The sequence below is a fragment of the Genypterus blacodes genome, unplaced genomic scaffold (genome assembly GCF_046128005.1).
Source record: "Genypterus blacodes isolate CSIRO-AG114 ecotype Tasmania unplaced genomic scaffold, CSIRO-AGI_Gbla_v1 ptg000195l_1, whole genome shotgun sequence".
Lineage (NCBI taxonomy): Eukaryota > Metazoa > Chordata > Actinopteri > Ophidiiformes > Ophidiidae > Genypterus > Genypterus blacodes.
In genome coordinates this window covers 1,512,058-1,538,222 of record NW_027466995.1, presented here as the reverse complement: position 1 = coordinate 1,538,222, position 26,165 = coordinate 1,512,058, and the positions used below count along the sequence as shown (strand labels likewise).

At 44.2% G+C, this 26,165-nt stretch overlaps 1 protein-coding gene across 1 annotated transcript in view; it reads right to left on the bottom strand.

The window, feature by feature from the left end:
* Window positions 1-25,320, bottom strand: part of stk32c (serine/threonine kinase 32C) — a 50,965-nt gene extending 25,645 nt beyond the window's left edge. Inside the window, exons 1-3 of the mRNA XM_076169338.1 lie at window positions 25,258-25,320; window positions 24,916-25,021; window positions 8,278-8,333 (exon numbers count right to left, since the gene is read on the bottom strand). Of these exons, the coding sequence (XP_076025453.1) occupies window positions 8,278-8,333; window positions 24,916-24,997 (138 nt within the window). The 5' untranslated portion in view covers window positions 24,998-25,021; window positions 25,258-25,320. The remainder of the gene's footprint in view (window positions 1-8,277; window positions 8,334-24,915; window positions 25,022-25,257) is intronic.
* Between the last annotated feature and the right edge of the window lie 845 nt (window positions 25,321-26,165).

Here is a 26,165-nt window from a genome sequence, read left to right as displayed (position 1 = left end):
GTCACCGCTGTTGGCTGTAATCTCTGACCACCAGCTGCACATAGCACCTGGTTATCTCTCCTAAAGAGCACTTCTTAGAGGTGGACACACACACACACACACACACACACACACACACACACACACACACACACACACACACACACACACACACACACACACACACACACACACACACACACACACACACACACACACACACACAAAAAACAGGATCTATTGATGGCTCACCAAAGAGTGATAGGAGAGCAGAATCATGTGCTGTGGGGCAAATCCAAAGACAAAGAAGAAGGCTGAGAAGGCGAGAGCACCTGTCTGTCCCCCACCTAGGGACCTCAAAGACGGACAGGCAAACGCGCGCTACGCCGCCACCGCACAGCTTTAATAGTTTTCCGCCGTGATGCATGCGACCAACGTTGTTTTTTTTTCCCCACCTCTTCCTGCAACACAATCATCATTTAATCAGAGCTAAGACAGGGGAACAGCGAGTAATGAGGAGCTCGACAGGCTGTTTCCTGGAGTTAATTTCCACAGGGTCAGCCAGGGGCGACTGCCAGGCAGAGAAACACGTTCCTGCGATTGAACAACACATTTAAACATCCACAATTCTAAATAAAGCCACTGGAGTTGCTCACCCATTTGTTTTGAAACTTTGGAGGGTCCCTAATGAGGCAATACGAGGAGCAGTTACAGAGCGGCAACGGCGGGTCTTTCATGGCGCGCGTGAGGGGAGCCGCTTCTTAACTCTGGTTTAAAAGCAACAGTAATTACCATAGCCCCATTATCTCCTCTCCAAAAGACTTATATGCCCACCCCCCCCCCCCCCCCCCCCCCCCCCCCCCCCCCCAGACCCTCACCCTGACTGTCAGGGCGGCTACACATCTCCAACTGCACTAATAGAATATCAGCTCTTAATTGGACCTCGAAATGTGACAAATCCAGCAGTTGAATGACAGTTCAAATGAGAAATGCGAGCACGAGGGAAACGTGTGCCTGTGCCAGTGCCAGACAGCTTAAAGTAGACAGAGGCTGCCAGTGAAACATGCAGATGGAACAGACAGAAATACACAGTGAGCTAGCAGCGGCGGCGTCACTGTCACCTCCGGCAAAGCCGAATCAAAGATGCTGTAGTTGTGGAACTGATACACACCGGTAAAATAGCTTTATCACTGGATAATTCACTGGATTTATTCAAGGGGAGGGGACACGGTGCCTTGTTTTTTGAAATTCAACGTGACCCATCTGTTATTTTGACCCATCTACTGTGGATCATGAGCCCAATTATATAATATTCCACCGAGATGCTCCGTCCAGCTTTTTAGCAGCCGCCGTTTTATCTGGGAGCTGGATGGTTGGGAGATGTTAATTCAGGGAGGTCACAGGATAATGATTCCACAGGGCATTGTAGGGTTCACAATGAAAAAAACAGAAGATTCCTCCTCTATTATTATTCAGTCTGGGTAGCAGAAAATATGACTTCTTCTTCGATACAATAGCCAAACGGTACACAAAGAGAATACCAATTCAAAACCATCACCTCTTTCTGTTATACACTTTTTTGCTTGACGTAATTGAACCCAGGAGATATTTCAGCTTCAGTTATATTAAAACTTTATCTAGTTTTGAGGCGGCAAATATTCCCAGTTCAGACGTAAAGTCCGTGGCATTTAGGATTCGGGGATGAAAGGATGAAGAGCTCATACGATGGCCGATCCAACCAGATTATGAATCCGTGCGAAGAAATGGCGGCGGTAAAGTAAAATTGACAGACCCCGCAGGCAAAAGGCCCTCAAACAAAGCTCAAAATAGGAAGTGTGACATTCATTATCAACTTTAATAATGTGTTTCATCCATCAGAGAGGAGAAATGAGATCCTGCCCACCAGCTGAAGCTCACTCATAGATTTCACATGATACGTTCCAGTCATTTATCTGGCAGGTGGATCTGTGATAAGAGCGTGTAAGGGTTCAGCGGCTTTCTCACACCTTCATCGCAACTTTTACACACACGCTACAGAGCTTATTTTCAGCATCACCGAGCTTTTAACTCCGCAAACATGGGCTCAGGAGTGTGCATGTCTGTCTGTAATACTCACCGAGTTATCCACCATTTTCTACAATTTGATTTCACTCAAGTCTGTGTGAACTCAACGGCGTCCCAAATGAGATTCTATCAGCAGGGAGGAGCTACACAGACGCGATCCGTTTTCACTCAGCACTCAATTTATGGATTCCTATGGAGACGTAATGAGGATTTCAGAAAAATTCGAGAAAAAAAAAAAAAAAAAAAAAAAAAAAAAGTTGTCCACCGCCTGATGTTCAGAATGGCGAGGAAAGAAACTTTTTTGTAGCGATATGGCTGCTTTAAGTGCTGACATCCATCATTCACTGAGATTAGGTTTCATCAGCGCATGTGTGTGTGTGTATGGTGTGTGTTTCCTGTCAGTATGATGGTTTAATGCTCATACTGGTGGAGCAATGATTGGAAAGAGATGTGCAATTGCAGTACAACCTGAAAACACACACTCCCAATGCCAACGCTGCATTTGGGCAAGAGTGGCCCGAGCGAAGCAAATGCACTTTCAGGCTCTGATGAACACGTCATCTGAGGAAAGGAAGGAATAATTTGCCCTTTCGTTTTTTGTTCATTCCGTTAGATGTCTTCTGCTCCTCGCCGGCTGCCGTCAGCCTGGAGGAAATGAAAGTGTTTACAGAGCTCGGCCAGCCATTTGCACAACGCCAGGATGCACCATTACTGCAGACACCGCCATTAATAAGCGCGGGCAAGACGAGGAGATGAGGAGAAGGGGAAAGAAGAAGGGTTTAAGGTTTCGGTGCCAGTTTGAGGAAGATCTGAAACGATCAATGTCTCAGAAAGCTGGTGTGGATACAATATACTGATCTAATCGGAAATGACTGTGTATATAAACCACCATTACACCTTCTATTCATGTTTGAGGCTTCAGGCTTTGAAGCCTGCTCGGAAAATTGCTGAAAATTACACAGGGAAGCCTTGCAGTGAAAATAAAAGATAAAGTTGGAGCCCGAGTATCGTTTCCACGTTTGAAGTAAAACAACTGGAGCCACGGTCCATAATTAAATTGAGGTTTTTGGATTATTGGATGTTCCGCGTGTACAAATCTCAGCCGGATACGAGAACACGGGAGAAACGGAACAAAGGCAGATTTGGAAACATTGTGCTAGCAGATATGAAAACACCGCATCAGGCCCGTCCAGCAGAGGCAAAACAAATGGGAGGAAAGGGCTCCTAATGCACAAATGTGTAAACAGGCAGCGCTTATCACAAATTCAAGAAACGCAGAGGAAGACTTTGATGTCACTCATGTGTGAAGGTGGGACAACACAGCCCTGCATAATGAGGATTATTAGTATTATCATCATTAAAGAGCGTAGATGTAGTGAAAGTGCCGGGGGGCTTGGGTCGACTGTGTAACGGTGGAAGAGGAGAACATTTTACATTAAAGGCATTTTCATCTTTATAAAATTTGCAGTTTATCCGTTATCCTGTTCTGTATTTAATCCAATACACGTACAAAGTGAGTTTTAGAAGAAAGCAGATTGTGACAGTGAGTCTTGTAATCTGCAGGGATTTTACATGATGTAATGCAACGCTCGCAGCTCTGTTGCTCTCCTGACGTCTCAATCCTTAAACGTTCCGTCAATATGAAATGTCACTCAGTTTATAAATCAGATCCCCATGGTAACAAACAGAAAACGGAAGAGCGTGCGCAAGTACTTTTCACTCTCCTCTATCAACTATTGTGAGCTCGTATTGTTGATTAATGTTGCCAGTTTAATCTCACTCCCTGCTCTCATTATGGCTCCGTTTCAGTACACAGGTGAAGCATCTTCCAAAGGCACTAAATCAAACCTCAGTCAGTGTGATGTGCAGCTCTGGGCTCCAGCAGCAGCAGCAGCTCACTTTTTACATCCAATTGGAAATGGATCCTTATCCTGTGGAAACATCATGCAGCTACTGTCACAGATTTCCAATTTATTCTCTGTGGATCTGTACAAATAGCAAAGAAGCAGAGGTGGAAGAAGAATCTGCTGTTTCCGGCACACAGAGAGTGAATAAATAACAATAAGAATTCATCAGATTTCTTTGGAGTTTGCATTTTTCTGTTCATGATGCCTTATAGAACTTGTTGCCGTTATCATTTCCTGCCATCTTAACTCATCTCACTGCTATGATTGGACAGTTTCTGACATTTACAAAGGGTACATTTTTATTTCATTATCAAATTTTAAAATGGGAGACATGAATGACGGCCCCCTAACATGCCACCATCGGTAATGACATCATGAGCCCTGAGGCGGTGTCATCCTTATGGCCCGAGCTTCTTTTAGTGGCTATGCAGTGGAAGCTAAAAGAGGTTTAGTGTAGTGGAAGATCCATTTCTAGGTTAATAGGTTGCCGAGAGCTACAGTGCGGCTAGGCTGTGCTGCAAAGCCGCACTCTGCAAAACCAACTCTCATCCCAGCTATTCCCACCAGCAGCCGGAGGATGAAGAGGAGGAGGGGGGTGGGGGGAGTCCTCATATAACCAAGATCAGACTTGGCTGTCAGTCTTTAGAGGCAGGATGATTCTCAGTGTGTTGCCTCGGAGCCCCGCGGAGCTAACGGAGAGAGAAAACGCTAACAAAGGCTTCATCATCTCCTGACCTTTCTGCAAACGTTAGAACCTTCTCCTGTCTCATGAGGTGCCACAGCCTCTCTCGCCGTCTTCTTCCCTGCTCTCCGTCGTCTCCCTCTGCTTTCCACTCTCAGTTTACGTCCTAATGAGGGCTTAGTATCACTCTGAAGTATGTGTGTGTGTGTATGGGGGTGTGAGAGAAGGTGGAATGGGGTGGGAAGGTAAACAAAAGCCACCAGCTGAGCTCCCCATCCTTGTCTCTAGCTATCTGTCTCCCTCTGTGCTCTTCTTCCTCCTCTCAGATGTGTACCTGTCCGTCTGACTGCTGGCATTAAGGAGCTGTCACTAAACTGCCGTCAGGGCCACTGACCGTTATTTCTCCCTTGGGCCTCTCCTCCCCCTCGGCGCTCATCCTGCCACTCTCCCTGTACAGCACCTAATGAGCCCTGTGGTGAAACAACGGATTCCTGTACAGTCTGAGCAGAGGGGAGGAAGAGGAGGGAGATATGAAGAACCTTCTATCCCGTATAAGTTTGTATTGTGACAATAGAGTTTGTATCAGCATACAGCGGAAATTCAGTAATTTATTTAGTAAAGCTGAGGAGATGAGAAAGTCTATTCCTCTCCAAAATATCCATCTAATCAAGCGAAACAGAATTATTTAGATACAAACTGATACTTTCATACAAACTTGAGTTGCAAGGAAGCCAAATAAAACCAAAAAGTGGGTCACGACTGCAGCTGCCTCATTACGCAACACCAAGGTGAGCTCACAGTGAAATGCTGCAATGTTGCACCGTGATATCACCTGAGAAAGGAAAGGGGGCAACAAGGCGGCGACAAAAAAGGGGGCCAAAGCTACAGAGAGGAGCCGGGCCGCACCAAATCCACGTGCAGATTTTGCGCTGAGAAGCCAACATATTGGAATATTTTCCCAAACAAGCGAGGGAAGATTTAAAATGCGGACAATGAAACCCTCTGACAGCCCGTCTGAATGGATGAGACATGCCTCTAATTTTTGTTCCGTCTTTCATATTCAAATATTCGTCAAATATAAAAAGGGAATCCACACCAACACACCAAATTCACTTTTCTTGCACATATTAGCAGTAAAGGCACTTGTTAACAAATTACTAATCACCACTTATTTTTGGCATAAGCTTATGCTTTTAGGTTTGGAGAAATTAGCACATAATCTAACACCACAGCTGGTTGAGCAAGGTGTCCGTCAGTATCCATGGAGATGGATGTTTGGTGGTTATTGCACGGAGAGGCGATTGAATCCCGCGGTTAAACCTCCTGAGTTAGAGCCTCTTTCGCAATATTGTGAGGATTGGTGAGGAGACAGGCTGTATATGAGGTCATCCAACAGCTGGACCTGTGGATCATCACAGTGGGAGGTGAGGAGAGAACAACAGACACGCCGCCGATGCCCCGTTTTATATTTTCTTCACTGCTTTGCCGATAAGGTTTTATGTCCTGACACAGCCACAAAAAGCAGATTTGAATTGAACCGAGGAGCAGGGACCAGGGAGAGACACACAGAGCAAGACACCAGGACGGATGCATCAAAAGGAGAGGAAAGAGAGGGAGAGCAAAGGGGATATCAAAAGGAGGAAGGGGATGACAGAGAGGAGGAGGAGAGGGAGGAAAGGGACCTGCCCCAGGACCTCAGAAGAGCAAGTAAGAGAGAGGAAGATGACACAGCCTCTGGCATGAACACCCCCTCCCCCCCTCCTCCTCCTCAGCTCCAATGTGGTCCTCCACCACGCAAGAATGAACCAGAAAAGAACCAATTTCCCTCGAGCAGGACAGAAGCTGAAACATACAGTATGTCTCATATTGCTACAGCAGAGAGTAAACAAGTCTCCGTCTCTCCGTCCACTGTCTCCGTCTTCCTCTCTTCATATTTCACGACCTCGGGATTTTAAGCAACTATCTGACCTCCGAGTTGAAAGTTTTGCCGCTCTATTGAGCTGAACTTAGAACTTTTTGGAGTCACTAAAATATTCCGCACATCAAGTTGAAGAATACAAAAATAACCCAACAAGAACATCACACTTCCTTCACCGACTCAAGTTCATGCACAGTTTCGAGCGAAATGCAATCGAATCTTACAATAATGAAGTTTGTTCACAAATCACTGTATAAGTAACAACACAGATTAAACTGAGTAAAAGGCAGAATTCCCCTAGTGGTGACTTGTGGTACTTGATTGGGCTCCAAAGTCTTTCCCAAATCGGATTCCATTAGTAGGAGGCGACACACACACACACACACACACACACACACACACACACACACACACACACACACACACACACACACACACACACACACACACACACACACACACACACACACACACACACACACACACACACACACACACACACACACACACACACACACACACACACACACACACACACACACACACACAAAATAACACCTTATCTTAACTTTATCATCACAAGTTGATTTTTCTATCATGACATTCTCAGAGTCGGGACAGTATCTCGTTCCAAGGATATGAAACGAGACACGTGAAAGAATGAGCAAATGTTAATGTATTCAAAACAATTTCAAAGGGAGCGAGCTGGAGGGAAGCGGGCTCCGGCTCTACATCACACCGCTTTTGTCCTTTACAGATTAATACTGCAGCACCGCGACGAGACTCTCTTAAATAAATACGCCCGCCACCAGTGAGTTTTTGACACACTCATTATCCAACAACGTGGTTTCCAACCGCTTTACGCCCAAAAAAGTGTCTGTGTGTGTGTGCGGCCGGGGCCCTGTGTGAAGCTACACGCAGCGCTTCCTGTCTTATTACAGGCTGTCGTCAAACTCATAAGGAAGGTGACAGCAGCTTGAGGGAACAAAGCAATAAGTGGAATTAACATAAATTCACATGGTAATGTATTCAGCATCGGGGAGTGACTTGGCGTATGAAGGGAGGACATGCTTGTGTTAAAAACAACATTGTGCTCGAAGAGGAGACGCGCATTTAATGAGACATTTGCACAGACAGACAGTATAATTATTAAATATTAGCTGTGATATTCCAGCGTGAAAATGCTGATAAACTCTTTTGCACTCTGGAGGCCAAAACACAGAGACGCACACAGAGACAGAGACACACACACTCCCACACAAACACAGCCGGCCCCCCTTTGCATTAATGCAGCGGTGCACTCTTACTTGATATGATCACAAAAAAGGCGCACAGACTAATCCAAAGTGTGTGTTTTTGTCAACAACAGCTAATGAGGAGGATATTGGCACCTGAGTCAAGACTAAAAAGAACTGCTGTAATTTAGACACACACACGCTCTCACACACACACACACACTCCCCGCTCTGTTCAATATAACCATCGAGACGAGCGCGGCTACGGTATTGCGCCGCTCTGTAATTAACTGGAGATGTGAGGTCAAAACTCTCAACAGGTTACTCGGCATTAGATGAAAAGGAAATTGGTTCTCTGTGAGTGCCTTTATAGAAAAAAAATTACCCAAGTTATATTTATTACTATCATTAAAATAGAAGTATTGTCATTTAAGCGCCTTAATAGCATGTTGGTGAAGTGGAGCGACAGTTCAGAAATGAAGCGTACGTTACCTTTCCGAAACTCCCCTTCCCGATGGCACGCAATATCTGGAAGTGGTCAAAGTTCACTGTAAGGAAATAGAGACAAAGATATTGGTTAAGGGTTTTTATAGGACGATGTTTCTTATAGCATTAGCAGAATAGAACTGAGCTCATCTGGACTCTTAGGGAACTACTTTGGGAACATGACTTGGAATTCTGTATCGGAAAACAAAACATGACACATCCTTGCACCCTTTCCACTCGTGTGTGTGTGTGTGTGTGTGTGTGTGTGTGTGTGTGTGTGTGTGTGTGTGTGTGTGTGTGTGTGTGTGTGTGTGTGTGTGTGTGTGTGTGTGTGTGTGTGTGATGATACGACTGGGCATTAACAAAAGCCTTTGTGCGTGTTGCTCCTTCGTCCCTCTCCAATCCCCATAATTGCGAAAAACCATCTCGAAATATAATTTGCAATTTCATTTGGTCGCAGAAAAACTGGAGAACACTCGTCACAGAAATCAGTTTGCCTTTCTGATGGAATGTGACTCTCCAAGCAGCAGCAACAACAAAAGAATCACAAATACCAGAGGACCAAGAAGAGAGAAAAGAAGGCGGTGAGCTCTAAATGAAATAGGCTGGTTTGTTATCCGGCCTCTATCTGGTGGGAACATCGGTGCACAGGCAGGCAGAGTTTCTCATTTCAGAGGCAGGACCACGCGCAGGAACGCCTCGCAATCGTTCATCTTAATTTGTTTCATTCTATCAATATGTGTAATGGCACTGGTTTTGGCTCATTGCCTTGCTTCCGTGGGTTGTGTGTTTTGTGAGTTATTGAACTGTCCGGTGTGTGTGTTGCTGCGGATTCTAAAATATGTCCCGAGTTGTCGGGAGGCTAATGGTAACTAACCTTCACTTGCTCCCTGTTAGTTATTGAGACATGGCTCTGCTCTATGTGTGTGAGTGTGAGTGTGAGTGTGAGTGTGTGTGTGTGCAGCCGTACAATGCCCCTCAGGCAGATGTGAGCACAGCAGGCGTGACACTAACTCCTGCAGCTTGTTCTTAAGAGTCACTCAGCTTCAGAGGCTCATGCTCTGATCCGTGATTGCTCATTGGGAGCAATCACGGCAGAAGAAAGAACCACGCTGAGCCCCCCCCTCCATCGGGCAGACTACAGTATACCAGCTGACCCAAGTGCCCGGGTGCTGACAGGAGGTAAACCCCCCGCCCCTCCAGACCAAAGTCACAAGGTGTGCGGAGTGTGTGTGCATGTGTTTTCTGGAAGACTAATCCTGTGTGGATTCTCTCCGCTCGGTGTTTAGTACAAGGCTAATCCCCTCATATGGCAGGGCTCCGGCACAGACACACACACACACACACACACACACTGTCACACTCACCAGGAGCACACAGCTTCTTCATGAGTTATTAAAAAGGAAGAATAGAAGAAAACCACCGACCGATACACAAAAGAAGGTTGAATGATTTAATGGTTCCTCTTGGAGATGAGTCCAATTATCATCTCGTCGTTGATTGAATGTGTCTGAGAGTCTCGGCGCTCGTGTCATTGACGGTTTTTGCACAGATCAAGAGCATGAGAATACATCCTTCAGACCTCTAAGGCGGCGTCGCAGCACACAGTCGCTTCCATGAGCAGACATCTTTTCAGCTGAACAAGGACATCCAGCGTTTTGGCTTAATTATCAAGTCGGGTTGATCAATTATCAAGTCCCATAAAACGTCTCAAAAGGCTTTACAGGGCCACACATAAATGATTCACGCCCCAGCCCAATGCTCATACGAGACGAGGAAAAAGCCTTGAAACCCCCTTATTAGAGAGAATTGAATAGTTTCTCTTTAAATATTCAATTTTCAGCATAAAATCCACATCTAAATGACCAATAGTTGCTTTTCGGAATAGCAAACAGCATTTGTAGCATTCGGGTGGCAAGCTCTATTCATTCCCAAATTTGATTGACTCGTGTGTTGCCACTCTGAGGAGACAAACGTTGCTTTATGTCAATTTCAATCTGATCGTTGAAAGAAAAAAAACAAAACAGTTTCCTTTAGAGACAGAACTTTGGGTTCAAGATGCTGAATCTGTGTCAGACTTTAAACCCGACACGTCTCTCGTCTTTATGCGTGTCCTTGATCATCCGGCTGCTGGTGCCAATTGTGTGAGTCACTTCTGATGAAAGCATCTGTGTTGCCGCTTCTTTGCTGAACTGTTTTAACTTGATGCAGATTCCTCTCTAGAGCCGAACACTGCAGACATTCCCCATATGTTACATTTGGAAAGGATTGAAAAGTCCATGTTGCCATGTTCCTCAGTAACTACATTCATCACTAAGGGGCCAATGAGAACGCTGACTATAATTAATACTGGGATAGGGAGAGAAGACACACACACTAACACACACATATACACCCTGGATGGTATTAAAATCACAATGCATGCTATGTTAAAAAGATCCCAGCTCTCTAACAGAAACACATCAATTAAAATACAAGAGAAACAAAGTAAATTTCTCTATTTAACATTTAGAATAAAGCTCAATACAACAGTGAACAACCCATGTCTACTAAAAGTCAAAGTGAGTAAGATTAAGGTTGAAATTATGTAAAAACGCCACAGATAAACACTGTAAATGGCAAAATAGTTCAAACCCATTTACAGTGAAAGCCTTGTTGAATTTACAATCGTTCCAATTTTGTACCGTCTTAACTTTTATGTTTGCGTCGTATTTTTTGCACTTAAATTTTTAGTAACCACAGCTGCCAGTATTTTACCGTAAATTTGACAGGATTTATTTTTAAAGTGGACCAACCGATCGATGTCCCCAGTATCCCAGCGCTTCCTCGAAGCATGAGTCATCCGGTACTGAGAAGCAAAACAAAGCCAGCCCCACCTCCACCCTCCACCCCTTACCCACCACCTCCCGCCCTTAGACACCACCCGGGTGAAAGGAGCCGGATTTCAGATTAAAGGGCAAACAAGGCTTCAGCTTTGTTCCAGACTAAAAGGATACTTGGCGTGGACGGAGCCTTTCTCCTGTCCCTTCGTCTGTCTGGCCGCTGTTACGCACGCTGTGGGTGGAATGATGTCTCATGCAGTGTAGGGCCTTTGTGTCAATAACACTGGTATTTGTACAATGACTAAAATTAGAGCAGAGATTGTCTTTGACTGCTCAGCCGAAATCAAACTGCAGAGCGATTCCGTCATAATTTCTCAGCCTTTCTTGTCCGGAAATTCATCAACCGGGGGCAACATGCTGTTTCTCTACCTGTGGATTCCATTCAAAAGGTCCATTGTGACGAAATGTTTACCAGCATATCAATGGACTAACTTCACCTGTTCTCTGAGGAGCCATACATTGATTTCTCACCTAAAATGTGTTGGTTTCTGTTGAAGTTGGTACAGAGCCAAGATGATTAAAGGACACAGGACACCCACTTCCAATTACCTTCATCTGCACCTTAGCTAACTCTTGTGAAAATGACTTCTTGCCTTTGATCATTTCTGTCATTTAAGTGCAAAGTGCCTGAGAGAATCCAGCACGTTGGCGGTGAGAGGAGGTGTGGATAGGGAAGGAATGGAATCTGCAATCGGCCGTGTTTGACCAATCGACAACAATGAGGTTTGAGCGGATGGTGCATAGAAGACTTTGGCCGAAGCGAAAACACTGCAGACAACCGCAGTGTGTGTGTGTGTGTGTGTGTGTGTGTGTGTGTGTTGGCTAAGTGAATTTGATCTTCCATGCCTGGAGTCAAGAGATGGGCAACATCTTTCCCTCTCCGGGGGCTCAAAAGCTGCTGACACGCCAGGAGGATATGCTGAGCAGGCTCCACGGGGGGTCCTCAATGGGTGTTTGGCTCCAGTGGAGGAGCCGATATTGGCAAAATGCCCATGTCAAGGGGCACTGAAAGTGTGAGTCTGTGTGCACGTGTGCGTGTGCGCGTGTGCGTGTGCGTGTGCGTGTGCGTGTGCGCGTGCGCGCGTGTGTGTGTGTGTGTGTGTGTGTGTGTGTGTGTGTGTGTGTGTGTGTGTGTGTGTGTGATGAAATACTTCAAACCTCTAAACCGAGCCAAGCCGCAGCTCTTAAGCCTGCAGGGCTGACAGGTACATGAGATGAAACGGAATTTCTTAATCAAAATGCGTCTTTTTTTACCTCATCTGTACGCTTGCCTTGAACTGCCCCTCACTACTCGGTATCACACTGGCCTAACAAACACCCTTACAATATTTAAGGTCCGTTCACTGTGAGATAAGCATGTTTGGGAGACAGCAGCAGCAGCAGCAGCAGCAGCAGCAGCAGCAGCAGCAGCAGCAGCAGCAGCAGCAGCAGCAGCAGCAGCAGCAGCAGCAGCAGCAGTGTTGCTCCCTGGGGGGTTACGAGCGTTTTGCAGGTATGACGGGAGATGGAACTGTTTGCAAATCTGTCTTGCGCTGACAAATGACAGGCACTGCTCAGAGGAACAAGCCAATAACCTTAGTATTGGTACCTCGGGGGCAAACGCCGGTCCTCTCTTTTATTCAGTGGCTTTCCACATTCCTATTGAAAGCGCCAGCAGCACAGGAGGATGATTCACGAAGATTTATAGTATTTACACGTCAAAGTAAAATGTATTTCTGGCAAAAAGCGGTATCATCACTTACGGATGATAAACAGCCGTGTTATTTTCAGCTCTGATTGTTCCGTACGTCAGTGCATTACAATACACTCTGTACATAACAGAGAGGGTAAACTGTCTACTAAGCATACGTTGTGTGATGAAGTACAGCAGCGGAATCAAAGCGCACGTGTGTGTGAAACGTCCGATCATACAAGATGGCGGTGATTCATTTCTGTAATCGCAGCAGTTAAGACTCCAGACACTTTTTAAAGCGCAACGGCTGCACAAGAGAGGACAACCAGGAAGCATTGAGGACACCTTCAAGAGCGCAAAAATACATTATGCAACAGGATCATTAACCTTGACAGAAACACTGGGGGAAATGCAGCGTTTGGGGTCTGGGGACAAACTTTCCAGGCAATACTTGAAACGTCCTACAAAGCAAAGACGAACCAAAAGACATTATGCTATCAATCCTTTAGATTAGGAATCTGCAGTATTCATTTTGTAATTAACAGCCGGGATTTACCAAAAGACGGAGCAGGAAGACCATGTTGACAACAACAATGATCTTAAATGTATGAATATGAATATGGATCGAGTCGGAGGCGGTGAGGTTTACATTGTCATATTTTGTCATTAATTATGAATCCTGAGATGATGTAATTTTCATGAGACGTTCTTTATTAATCACCATCATCGTCTCTCTGCTCCCGGCACAAAGGAGGAAGAGGCGGGTTGGAAAGTTATCAAAGAGTGCACACGCTGATGAAGTATGACTTCATCTCACAAGTACCTGCAGTTTAGGTATCGATGATGTCATCCTCTGCGTAAAACTGAGTATTCGGTAAGAAATACTGTATGTCACCTTACAGAGCTGGAATTTTACTTTAATTAGAGGAATGTTGGAGTTGTTGTAGTCAAAATTAGATCAGTCGTTTCTGTTGACAAATGACAAATGAGCATAAAGTGGAAACTGAGTTGTGAGCGTCATCAAATCCCCGGGCGCTCTCCAGAATGTAATCAGCTCTGAAACACATATGTCACCAGTCTAATGATCGAGTAAAGAGAATGAGTGAAATTCAACTAGATTTGATGCAAAACCATCAAGGGAGTTGCAGATTAAGTATTGATGCAGTCATGTACAAATCAAAACCATGAGCCACAACATGGAATTCTCCTTTATGTGACTTCATGTTTCAGCCAGGGTTCCCCAAAGAGGCTATATCCAGCTGGAGTGGAATCACACCATGATCGATGAAGGGGACCAGTGATACTGCTCCACTGTCACCTACAATGGCTGCATTTAGCCAGGGGGGGGGGGGGGGGGGGAGGCTTCCAAGGACTGTAAAAGAGACTAAGCACCGTCCTAATAGGGGGGCAACCCAATACCCTGGATATCTGTGGAACTGGAGAGCATTGATCGGCACGATACCACTTAATATGATGGATCCATGGAGCCCCGCGCTCATTCCGTTCACGTCGTAAAAAAGCGCTGAGGTCTGATAGGAGGTGCGCTGTTGTGCCAGATGTTGCTGCTGAAGCCTCGGAACACGGCAACAGATTTCATTTCTCACACTCATACCAACTGCCTCAAACAAATAACTAGACAAGAAAATGCACATTACCCCAAATCTTTCAAGTTGCAGAGTCGACAACCCAGAATGCATCTCTGGCACTTTCAAACTCAGTGTTTAGTTTCCGTAAATTGACCCTGAAGTGCTGAAGCAGAAAAGATGGTGTCTTCAGAATGTCTACTCTTATTCACATTATTGTTAGAAATAGAAAATCCATCTGTGTTTATCGTAGGTGGGAATGTAAAGATAAATGTTAAAGCCACTTTTGCAATCTTACGTAATGTTTTTACATAAACAAACTGTTAGATAATATAGTGTAGTGTAGATGGATATTACTGCTCTGATGCCCAGCAAAACTGTCACCCCATAAATCCTCAACTTGGCTTTATAAAGCTGAAATATAAATCTGGACACTGAAACATCCGCATATAAAATCAGACACATCAAAGCAGGGTAAGGCCCCGACCCTTTTAAAATGTAAAGTAGCTTGGCTTAGATCTCCAAAAGCAAATTCCAAAAATGCAGATCGCAGTATAACCAGTGTAACTCTGCCATCAAATCACACTGAGTGAATACACTCTGTGTGGACAGACGCATTGGACCAGGATCAAAAAACCTCCTAGCATCGATCCCTTCCTGTTGTGTGTTTTGAGACCGTGCCTCTGCTTCCTGCCCGGTCCTGTGTCCTAAGCCGCTGCTCTGTATTATCAGCTATAATTCCAGCTATTTGGCAGATTTTGCTGACGGCTTTTTTCCCTCCCTCATTTGCATACACTGTGTATATAAGCACACATACGCTCTGCAGCTCTACAGCATCAGCAGCCCAGACACCCCTGGATGTGACAAAAGGGGGCGAGGGTGCCTTGCTCAAGTTCCCATTGTGGTGCTTTAGTGTCCTTACATGAGATGGATCATCGTACGAGTACAAGTGACACTTAACTTTCCATAGTGAAACTAAGATCTTTGCAAGAACTGGCCTATAAAAAGCTGTACCCTTTACAGAGAGCTTCCCCCTCCTCCCCCCCATGTGATTAATGAATATTTCATTATAGTAGTAAGGCATATTTCATGCTCTGTCGTTGTAAAGCTACCAGCGAGCAGAGCAGCAGATCTATGATACCGAGCATTCCTATCAAATGCCAGACGTACAACCCGGACTTACTCTGAATACAACACAACCTTCCTATTGGTCCTCGTCATTTTTCCTGAGAGCGAAGGGTCCGAATGCTGATTATAGGTCATCCTGCGCCCAACATGACACGGACGCTTCTTGATCTTTATTGATGCGACTCTCATTGCAGCATAGGAGGAACAAACTCACATTAAAGGCTGCATGACTGTCAGCTATCAGCAGCATGTTTTATTTATACACAGCTTTTAACTACATATGTTGGTACAGTTGGAAACAACGGGTCAAGACAGATGTCACCAGTGTAACACGGTTCGATTTCCAAATACAATACTTGGAAGTGGCAAAGACAGAACGGAGCTGCTGCCAGGGTGGAAAAAAAGGCGTTTCCCTATTAAGCTTTAGGATTTGTGAGTCGCTGTAGTTTGCATCATGGCTGCTTGTGACAAATACATGTTGCCATTCCTCTGTCTTCACTTCCAAACACACATGACACTAACATGCCTCTGCAAACGTGCCAAAGGCCGCATTTGATGAATTTGTTTACTTAAATCACTATCATCACCGAGCGGGCCGCCGCCATCATCATCATCATCTTCTCCGAGAACACTACAACACTAATACGGCTTAATTGCGAGCTCTCTAAACAGAGCGCCTCATGCATACTTATGAGCGCTACGGAGCTCATTGTCTGCACAGGCGTGACACTCTGGGCGACAGATCCCAACTGATAATTGGACGAGGATGGGGAGGAACGCACAGAGGGTGTGCCAGAGCAACACTGCATTCAATTCCAATAGTGAGTTGACAATCCCTGCGGGTGAATATGCACGTGTGTGGTTGCGTCGTCTTTGACTCTCCTTGCGCGAGCGGTTATTACCCTGAGAGGTTTACGTCTATCACCCAGTGGACAGCCTTTATTATGATACAATAGGGGCAGGCTACTGGAAGATTTAAGCAGCCATTAACGCTTGATTTAGCCGTTTTTGTTGCAGTGTATGTATACCCGCCCTCCAGCACACACACACACACACACACACACACACACACACACACACACACACACACACACACACACACACACACACACACACACACACACACACACACACACACACACACACACACACACACACACACACACACACACACACACACACACACACACACACACACACACACACACACACACACACACACACACACACACACACTAATGTGATGGAGCGCTTTTCAAAAACAACTGGTACATGCTCTATACCTTTATTTTAAGGTTACTGATTAAATTTGAACCGCTTATGTCTCAAGAATGATCAATGAGGGTACAGATCCCATGTTTGTGCAGATCCTACCCATGGATTATTGGATTCCCTCATTGTCAACCAATAGAAAACCCCTGATTTTCTCCCTGGGAGGTCAGTCTGTGTATTTTGGTATCCACATTCTCTCCCATTACGCTCCGCAGACTTGGCATAATACTCACGTGTTTTAACTCTGCTCTCTCATTACCTTTTCAACGCCGAAATTCATTTCTTGCCCATCTGTCCTAAAGTGGTTGAAAAAAAAAATGTAGCTCGGCACATAATCTGATATGCAATTTATATTAGAGGTCTTCATCTGTTCCTCGCTCTGCCCTTCTCTGTCACAGCAGAGCCAATCAGCCGTCTCATAAAGAGTTGATTGGCTCCGACACTGCAACATGCATTGTCCACCCTATGCTTTAACACAGGACAGCTGCACACGCATGCCGTACACAGCTTTAACTTGTAATGTAAGGTAATGGACAGCCTGTTTAACACCAATTCTTTCTACTCAACTCAAATAATAAGCAAAAACTGCAGTATATCAGAATATAATAATGACGTTCCTATCTGAGGATGTGGAAGTATTCCATGCTTGTAAAGTTGACAGAAGCATGAGCAAGAGCTTCGCAAATGCCAAGTAAATCTTCACAAACAAGGAGCCGTGCTGCTGCGTATGAAAGAGGAGATGTGAAATTGGACCTCTTACACAGGGAAATCACTCCAGGAGGCTGTATTGTACATCTAAAAGCTGTCAAGACAAAGAGGGAGCAAGAAGAAGAACACTTCAGAGGATAATTCTGCACTGCAGCACGGGGGACTCTCGCACAGCACATCTCTCTCACAAAGAATCATCATCTGGACCATGTGGAAACTTCTGAGGTTACCATGGCAATGTGTGCCTGTGTGTGTGTGTGTGTGTGTGTGTGTGTGTGTGTGTGTCATCATCTCCTAGTCCCTGCATTGACATGATTAATTCACTGTCATACACAACTTCTACACAAGCATGGGGAAAATAGTGTATTCATCATGTTTGGTCTCATTAATAAAACATATAGAAAGCACAGCGTTGACCTTAGACAAAACTGCACATGACCGGGGGTCAGACGAGTCGTATAGATTGTCTATGCTGCACATCAGTGTTACTGTAAGATAGTGCTGCAGCACGGTGTTAAGTTACCTCGGTGAAAAAGCAACGGAATTAAGGGACGGCGCAGTCAGACCCTTCAAAGGTCGACAGGCAGCTCGGCCGTGATACGATCATTAAAGCTGATGGTAAAGCAAAAGCTTCATCGCCCTCACCTGCTACTACCATCATCATCACCTCCACCGGCCTCCTGCATCTCCTGTGGGAACTGAAGTCACCACTTGGCTGTGACGTGCCCTGGTGCAGAGATGCTTCAGGGTTAAAGAGCCACATTAACCTTCTGACTGTTCACAGAGGGAAACATTAAGGATCTATTTTTAAAATTGCAGGAGGTAAGGTAGCCCGGTGATAGAAAACAAGAAAATTAAGATTGTGTAATCTGCGTATGATCACGTCCAACTTAAAGAGAAGGTAAGAGAGTTTTAGGCATAGAATTTAGAGGTGAAATGGCACAGATCCCATTAAAAACATTCCAAATGATAGGAAAGTTGTCATACTGTCACTTAAGACCAGAGCACTTGGACTAAATCTCATCTAAACGTCACTGCTCGCACCTACAATGTTGAGGGGACAAAACCTCAAAAAAAACGTGTGGTCCAGAGTATCCTAACATCAAGATGTATGAGGTCAGCTGCATGGACGACATCGCTTTAAACTGAGTGTTTAACATGAGGGGAAATGGACGCTGTGGCCTAGTTCTCTCCCCTCTACAGATCCGAGTCGAGGCAAAGTGAGGACACGCGGCGTTCTGACCCAGATACACCTGACTTCTGTTAGTCCTCACAGGTATTTAGGACAAGCACCAGCGCTGTATATTCAGTTCAGCAGTCAGGTGTGTGTGCGCATGATGCCTGAGCTCAAACCCCAATTACAAAACCACCAACCATCACTGTTGCGCAACACTTCTTCTATTTTCCCTGCATCCAATCTGAGACATACCTCACCTGCAGGGAGCAGAGTGGGGTTTCTTTTTTTTTTTTTTTAAATAGACCTCTGACCTATGAATTGACGGAGGGTTGTTTGCATATTCTCTCCCTGAGGGATTACTGGGCAGCTGGAAGGGAGGAGCCACTGTCAGATTTAATAGTGTCACATTTCCAAGGCCATACAGCGAGCGAGTATTCCGCGTATGAGTAAATCTGTGTGTGTGTGTGTGTGTGTGGTTGTCAGTGTGACAAACCCCTCTGGCTACACCAGTGAGCTCAACGCTCCTGTGGGAAGCACGGCGGCGGCGGCGGGTGGCGGGTGCAATTCTGACATCAAAGACGCCGGCCAACAGACTGGCCGTCCTGTCCTGTCTGTCCTCTGCTCGTAATGCGAAGAGGAGAGTCACCTTCCTCCGACCTCATTCTCTCACAGTTACAAATAGCAGCCAGACAAAAATTTCAACCTCTGCTAGCCATAAATAAAGCCAATCCCAGCGTTACGTTAGCCCTACATATAACATGCCGACACAATCAGAAGAACAGAAACGCTTCTTAATCTAAACTATGAATATCAGAGAGGATTCATGGATTTATTTACTTATCATGCAGTTCCTTTTTTAAATTGCTTTCATTCTGACGCTGGTGTAGGTGGATATGTGCTGTATATCTGTGTATGTGAGCTAAATACGCACTGATGCAAATGAGCATGTGTTGTTTGGGGCGATGGAGGTGTTCTCTTCTCTCCATCCTACTCCTTTTCAGACCATCTCGGTTTTTCTACGTTATTTAGAAACCGAATCATTTTCCTTTCTGCATGAGCTCCTCTAAGAAGTGAGCCGATCTTTACATTTAGGGGTTTTGGGAAGAAGTCCTGTTGGTTTGGATGATGTGCATGTTTACAAGTTTGCTGAAAATTACAAGTAATCACTGAAATAAGATGGCAGATCGTGTGTATTAGATATTCTGTTTATTGAACTAGGGTACACACACACACACACACACACATTCTTTCTCCGAGCACGATTCTTCAAAAATAGTAACATGTCTGGCATAGACACGATGCAACCGATTGAGCAACAATGTCTGGCCTGGTTGCCAAATAAAATGCAATGTGCTGCAGATAAGCCTTGCTCAATACACACACACACACACAAATACTGTGCACAATAAATAGGAAACACACTACACAGATTTTACACGAGTTTGTTACGCAAATTGCAATCAAAACTCTTTCGAGGTCGCCAATCTTCTAGTTTGTGAACTCGGGGAAAAATGTACTTACAGTTTAATTCAGGCCTCCCATAGGATTTGCCAAAGCAAAGTGTGTCGCTTCTCTTCTATTCCCTCTGCCATGAATCCAGTTCAGTAATCAAAGCTGTGAGGACTGAGCGAAATGCAGGTGGAAGCTTAAAACACTAATATACAGCCAATTGCAACAGGACTGCACCGCAGAGAGTCACAAATCGCACACATTTAGCAACTGCTGGAAAGGTGTGGACAGGTAAGTGTGTTTGCTTTATTAGATGCTCCTCTCATCCGATCCAGTCCATCACTTCCTAATGCCAAATGGCGAGCAGATTTGAGGGGTAGACAATGAAACTCCCCCAGTCTGCCCGGTCCCCGTAGAGACGGCACATAAACACAGGTGTGAGACAAAAGACACTGCAGGAGTGAGAGACTTCATGAAGACACTCCACCAACACACTTCAAATGCATCTCCATGTCCTAATCCTTCATTCCCTGCATGAAATCAGCACAAAGACGCATACACACACACGCACACACACAGCAAGTGAGCAACCTTTCTTCCATCTGTTTTCATCCCAGCATCAAGCTGCGTTCATCTCTTTGAAGGCTCCCTCACTGCGGTACACGAGCCGCCGCAACTGTCATCTCCTGCACATAACCCCAAGCAAACAAGGTTACGTAAGATTGGAAAAGTGGACAAAAAAGTATGTGTGAGGAGCAGTCAACTGATTTTTTATGACACGCTGCATCGTATATGAAGCCGGGGTTGTGGAGAACCCACCTAGTGAAAAATGATTTGATCTCCCTTTAATACAGCCGATACCAATACTTATAGGCTCCATGAATTCAAATAAAAACTCTGTCATCTGTGATCAGAGCTCTGGTTTTAAGAACCTTGATCCAGTTTATGTAACAAATAGCTTTTTATTCCAGGAAGTACTGTTTATGACAAGACGTGACTCCATAATATAAAATAACTTTATCAAAACAAGAGCTACAGCGGCCAAGTGCTATTCAGAGCTATAAAGCTGTGATCCAATCATGTCAATCAACGCGAGACAGACGGCCTGAGAGCTCATAAATCAGACCGCAAAGTCTACAGATTTACATTATTCAAGTAGTCAACATTTACATTTGTATAGATGTGGCTTCAAATAAAAGAAATTCTCAAGTAAGTTGAAACTGACAAAAATAATTGGCAACTAGCATTGATTATTCCATATTTATAAGAAGTGACACTTTGATTTTGCATACCGAGTTTCAACTTATCTCAGAGAAAATGGTGTTCTTTTTCATTGGAACAGGACCAAGACTTTGAGTCACCTCTGTAAATACTCTGACTGGTTCTTACTGTAGCAGAGAATTAAAATTTCAAATTCCAGATCCAAAAATAAATCATCATTCTGCCAAAGGATAAGAACTTTACCATCTAATCGATTCATTGTGACAGCCTGACTTCTGGAAAACGCATCAGGACATACATTACATAGAGTATAAATGTAAATTGTAAACGGCGCCATCTGACTGCGTCTCGTTTCCCACGGTACAGTATCTTGAGAACGACCAGTTGTGCATTTTAGTGTTAAGAGCATAACATGACACGAGGGAGAAGCTGAACAAGCTGAACTGTGGCCACATTTGATACCGCAATATGAAGACCGGCGTATTCCTTCACCTATTGCATTACTAGTAAGGCCAATTACAGCAGCCCTCTGTTGTGGCAACAGGCCAGTAGCTGCAGGCGGCCAGAGTGGAGACGAATAAAGGGAGACAGAGAAACTGAGTCTGAGATGAAAGAAAGCCAGCGCCTCAGTATTCAGTGCAAGTAATCAGCCATCTCTCTCTACATCTATCTTTATCCCCCACCAAATCTGCTTTCATTGCCTCATACACTTATCCTTGACAGGAAGAGTAGTCACACGCACACTTCAGGCAGGCGGGCGCACACGCACGCACACAGACGCACACACACAAGCACCTGCACAAGAAAATAAATCTTGCTCTCAACAGAAGTGGGAATTTGCCTTGAGGATGATCAAATACAAACAGCAATACAACAACAGACACCACAATTAACAAAGTCTCCGCACACAAACACACACAAGCACACACACGCACATGTCTGGGGTTCTTGGAAAATCCTTTGCACCAAAAATAACCAGTTCATCAAGCCCATGCACATGAATTAAAGCAGGCCTTTGTTAGTTCTTCACTCTTCCCAGAATACTGTAGCACATTCAATACAAATGCCTTCTTTTAAAAGGGAAAAGCTGGTGCTGTTCCCACTTCACATCAGTGTGGAGACAGTAAAGTGCTCCTTTGTCTGGGGTTTGGATCGCAGTTCGACTAAACAGTCCCTCTACTGTCAGTCAATCAGCTTCAACTGCGGGTTCCAACTTTGCCGAGCATATCTGGCGCCAAAGCCGTGCAGCAACTAAGGCTTGTATCTATTTTCTTTCTAATAATCACATTCAAAAGTTACCAAAGCCCCAATGTGCTGCCAAACTGTCAGCTAATCAAGTAACCCATCATTTGGAGAGATGTGCAGAGGTAGAACTATGACTTTCTCTCGCCAGTTTCTCACTGTGAACACTGTTGTTGCTGAATTTCGATGAGAGAAGTGACGCAGAGCAACATGCAGGATGTGCACCTCAATCAATTCCACAGCCTTCATCTGCTTATCAACCAATCTGCCAAAAAAAGCCCTTTTGGCAGACACGCTTGGACATCAACCTGACCACTTGATTATGTTTGTAGGCTTTTCGAGCCAAAACCGCTCCAATATTGCTGCCTGATGTGGGCAATGTGCTATTTTCTAAGAGGGAAGGAGGCACTGTTTCTAAGAGACCCGTCAGACAGCAGGAGACATCTCCTGTCTGCATCAAACTAACTCACCGTCCACAGCGCAGTGCATAATAGTGTGCCAGAGTGTTATCACTGCTCGGTGGCTCTTTGAAAAATGTGTATGAAGCAGCTGCTTTATTCAGACAATAAACCAGGGAGGATCAGCTTTGCATAAGCTTTTCACGCTCAGGTTGATCAGGCCTTGACGCTGTGTCTCTTCAATGCATGTGCCAGTCAGTCAGTCAACACCAACTTTACTCCATACATGCTGCATAAAGATGAAATACTTGAAAAAATACAACTACAGAATAACTTAACTATGTCCCTTTGCACCTCAGAACCCAGCAGACCTTCGCAACATTAAACCATAACGGTGGTTATACTGTTTCTATGGCGAAGAGGGCATTGATGGCTAATTTGATACTAATAAAAGAAAGTAAGGACTCCCTTCATATTCTGCGCCAACTGTGGAGAAAGACCGTGTCAGCCTTGAAAGGTTCAGGCGCTCTAAGTCTCAAGGTTTCTCCATTAAATCACCTGTGGGGCTGAAGCAACAGTAAAAAACGACACCTGTGCATCACTCTGAACCTTAACACACTCGGGTGAATGGAGGCTTTGGTCAAGCTGCGACAAAAAGGTTGGAAGTTGCACAGATTACTCTTCCCCCTAAACCCCTCGATAGAGATCTTGTCTGGGCGCTTTCTCTTTTAGGCTATTGACAAAACTTGTGTGAGATTAATTAGGTTAGTGGAGTAAATGAATATGCAGAAAGAAATGCACTAACACAGACAAACAGGGACGAGACCATATGACCGCATCCCTGCAGTGATATGACCTCATTTACTCAAGTTTTGCCAGCACTTAGTGAGCACGCCGAAGATGAAGATGACTCTGTCTATCAAATGATGAGCCCATTTGGTGCACTTCTAAGAGGCTTATTCCCCCCCACACACACACACACACACACACACACACCGACAGCTATCATAAATTAACAGTACTTCCATGCATGACACGTATCTTCTCTTAATTAATGTCTTCTATAATTCATATTTCAAAGAGTCCAATCAGAGTGAAGACATTTTCTCACAGTATGAGCACCTGCTGGTTTTTTTTATTATCGTAATTCCGCCGTGATGAGGTTTGAGATAATGTTCAGTTTGGATTGGAAACTTTTATATGCTGTGAATGTATATGATGTTGTGCTATTTGGGGGGAAACTGTGAGATAAAAAGTGAAATATTTTAGAGCTGGGTGATAAAACTCAGAGTGAGCAGCCGTCTGCTAGGAGGAAGTTCAGCTTAATCCCTCCAATAAAAACAGCTTTTGTTGAATGCCTGTAATTCCTTATATCCATATTTAGGGAGTCGCACCAGAGAAATGAAATGCATCATCACATAAAAAACACCATACAATGACTGCAAATGACAGGAAAGTACAAAAAATATAGCTGTATCATATAAAACACACTATTAAACACAATATAAACATTGTAAATCATATTAGATTAAACTACATGCTTGAATGTTGTATCTTCATTCTAATGAATATGTCCATAAGATTGTTTGGATGTGAAACTTTGGGGAAAGTATTGAGATTAAAAACCAAAATCTGTGTTTACTTTTTGTTTTAATGTATCTGGATAATAACAATGGACAGACACAATCACAAATACAATACACTCCCTCTTTTGGGAGAAAGACCTTGCAGCCTGACCATTGATTAAATGTCAACATGTGTTTTCCTACTCGAAATATCAACCTTAGCCTCAATATCAGAGGGAAACTCTGGAAATACTGCAGTCTGGTGATTTAAAGACAGCATAAAAGACAGTTGCAAGAGAATATGACAATTTTTGGGGTGAATTTACATCATACTTTCTCTCACTTACCATCCTCCTTCTCGTCAAAAACTGGTCTCTTTGAAGAACTATTGGCTCCCATCCTCTTCTTCCACTTGCCCCAGTGAAACATTGATGCTCAGATTGCATTCCTCGCCTCTTGGAAGAGAAACTACAGCTCAGTGTTGTTCCACCTCCTTAAATAACTATGAATACTCACACATTTCACCCAAACCCTGCCTGTTATTTCGCGCTATCCCCCTTATTTGATATCGCCAAATTTAGAGCAACGCGACTCAAAGTCTCTAGAAAGCGAATGTAGCAGGTACGGACGGACTGGAAACAAATTAAACAAATACTGATCGTGTTGAGGTTCGGCTGATCTTACGGTACCGGGGACGAATCAGCTGTCTTCCGTAGTCTGCCAGCTACACCGAGAGACTTACTGTATGTTTGTGTGGCTGAGAGTGAGAGGTGTGACAAGGTAGACGTTTTAAGCGAAGAAAAGTCGGAAGTGACACTGTGGTACCCTACAAATTAAAAGCACAAAAAGCAAAGATTTGTCACTTAAAATCTGCACTATAAAAACACATTTACCATTCGTTTCTACTTTAAAAAAAATATAACCGTCCATTTCTTTGGGTTTGTTAATTTCATATCGCCCCGTTTGTGTATCTTTTTTGTAATACATGTCTATGGATGTTTTCGTAGAATCACCATTTTAGAATGAAGCTTTTATAGTGAAGAAAGTGAAATTTTATTTTAAACGCATATGTATCCTCTTTATTCTTGCAGATCTGTGCAGATTCTGTAATTTCAAAAGTGTTTTTGTTCAATGGTAATTTAACAGATTTTCTAGCTACATTTCCCGTTTGAATGGTTTTACTTTGTAACATATGACTGCATAAGAGAAAGTCAGCATCCTTTGAAATCTTAACTCCCAGAATTAGTTGATGATGATGATGATGATGATGATGATGATGATGATGATGATAATTACCTAAATTAATTTGTGACTTTGTTTTTACTCATATACGTCAAAGTCAAAATGGGAAGTTTTATTTTGGTATTCTGGCTGCATTGACAGGTGAGAGTTGTGATACAGTGACACTCGTGCTTACGTGTGTATGGTAAATTGACGTACTTGCAACACTTTACAAACTGGACACAACTGAACATGAAGTTAATTTCAACTGAATCACAATAAAAAAAACTTCAGATTAAATCATAAACTATGGCACAAACATTTATTTGTGTTACTTAAAAGGCCAACTACTAAAAAGTCTAACGCGATTCGCATT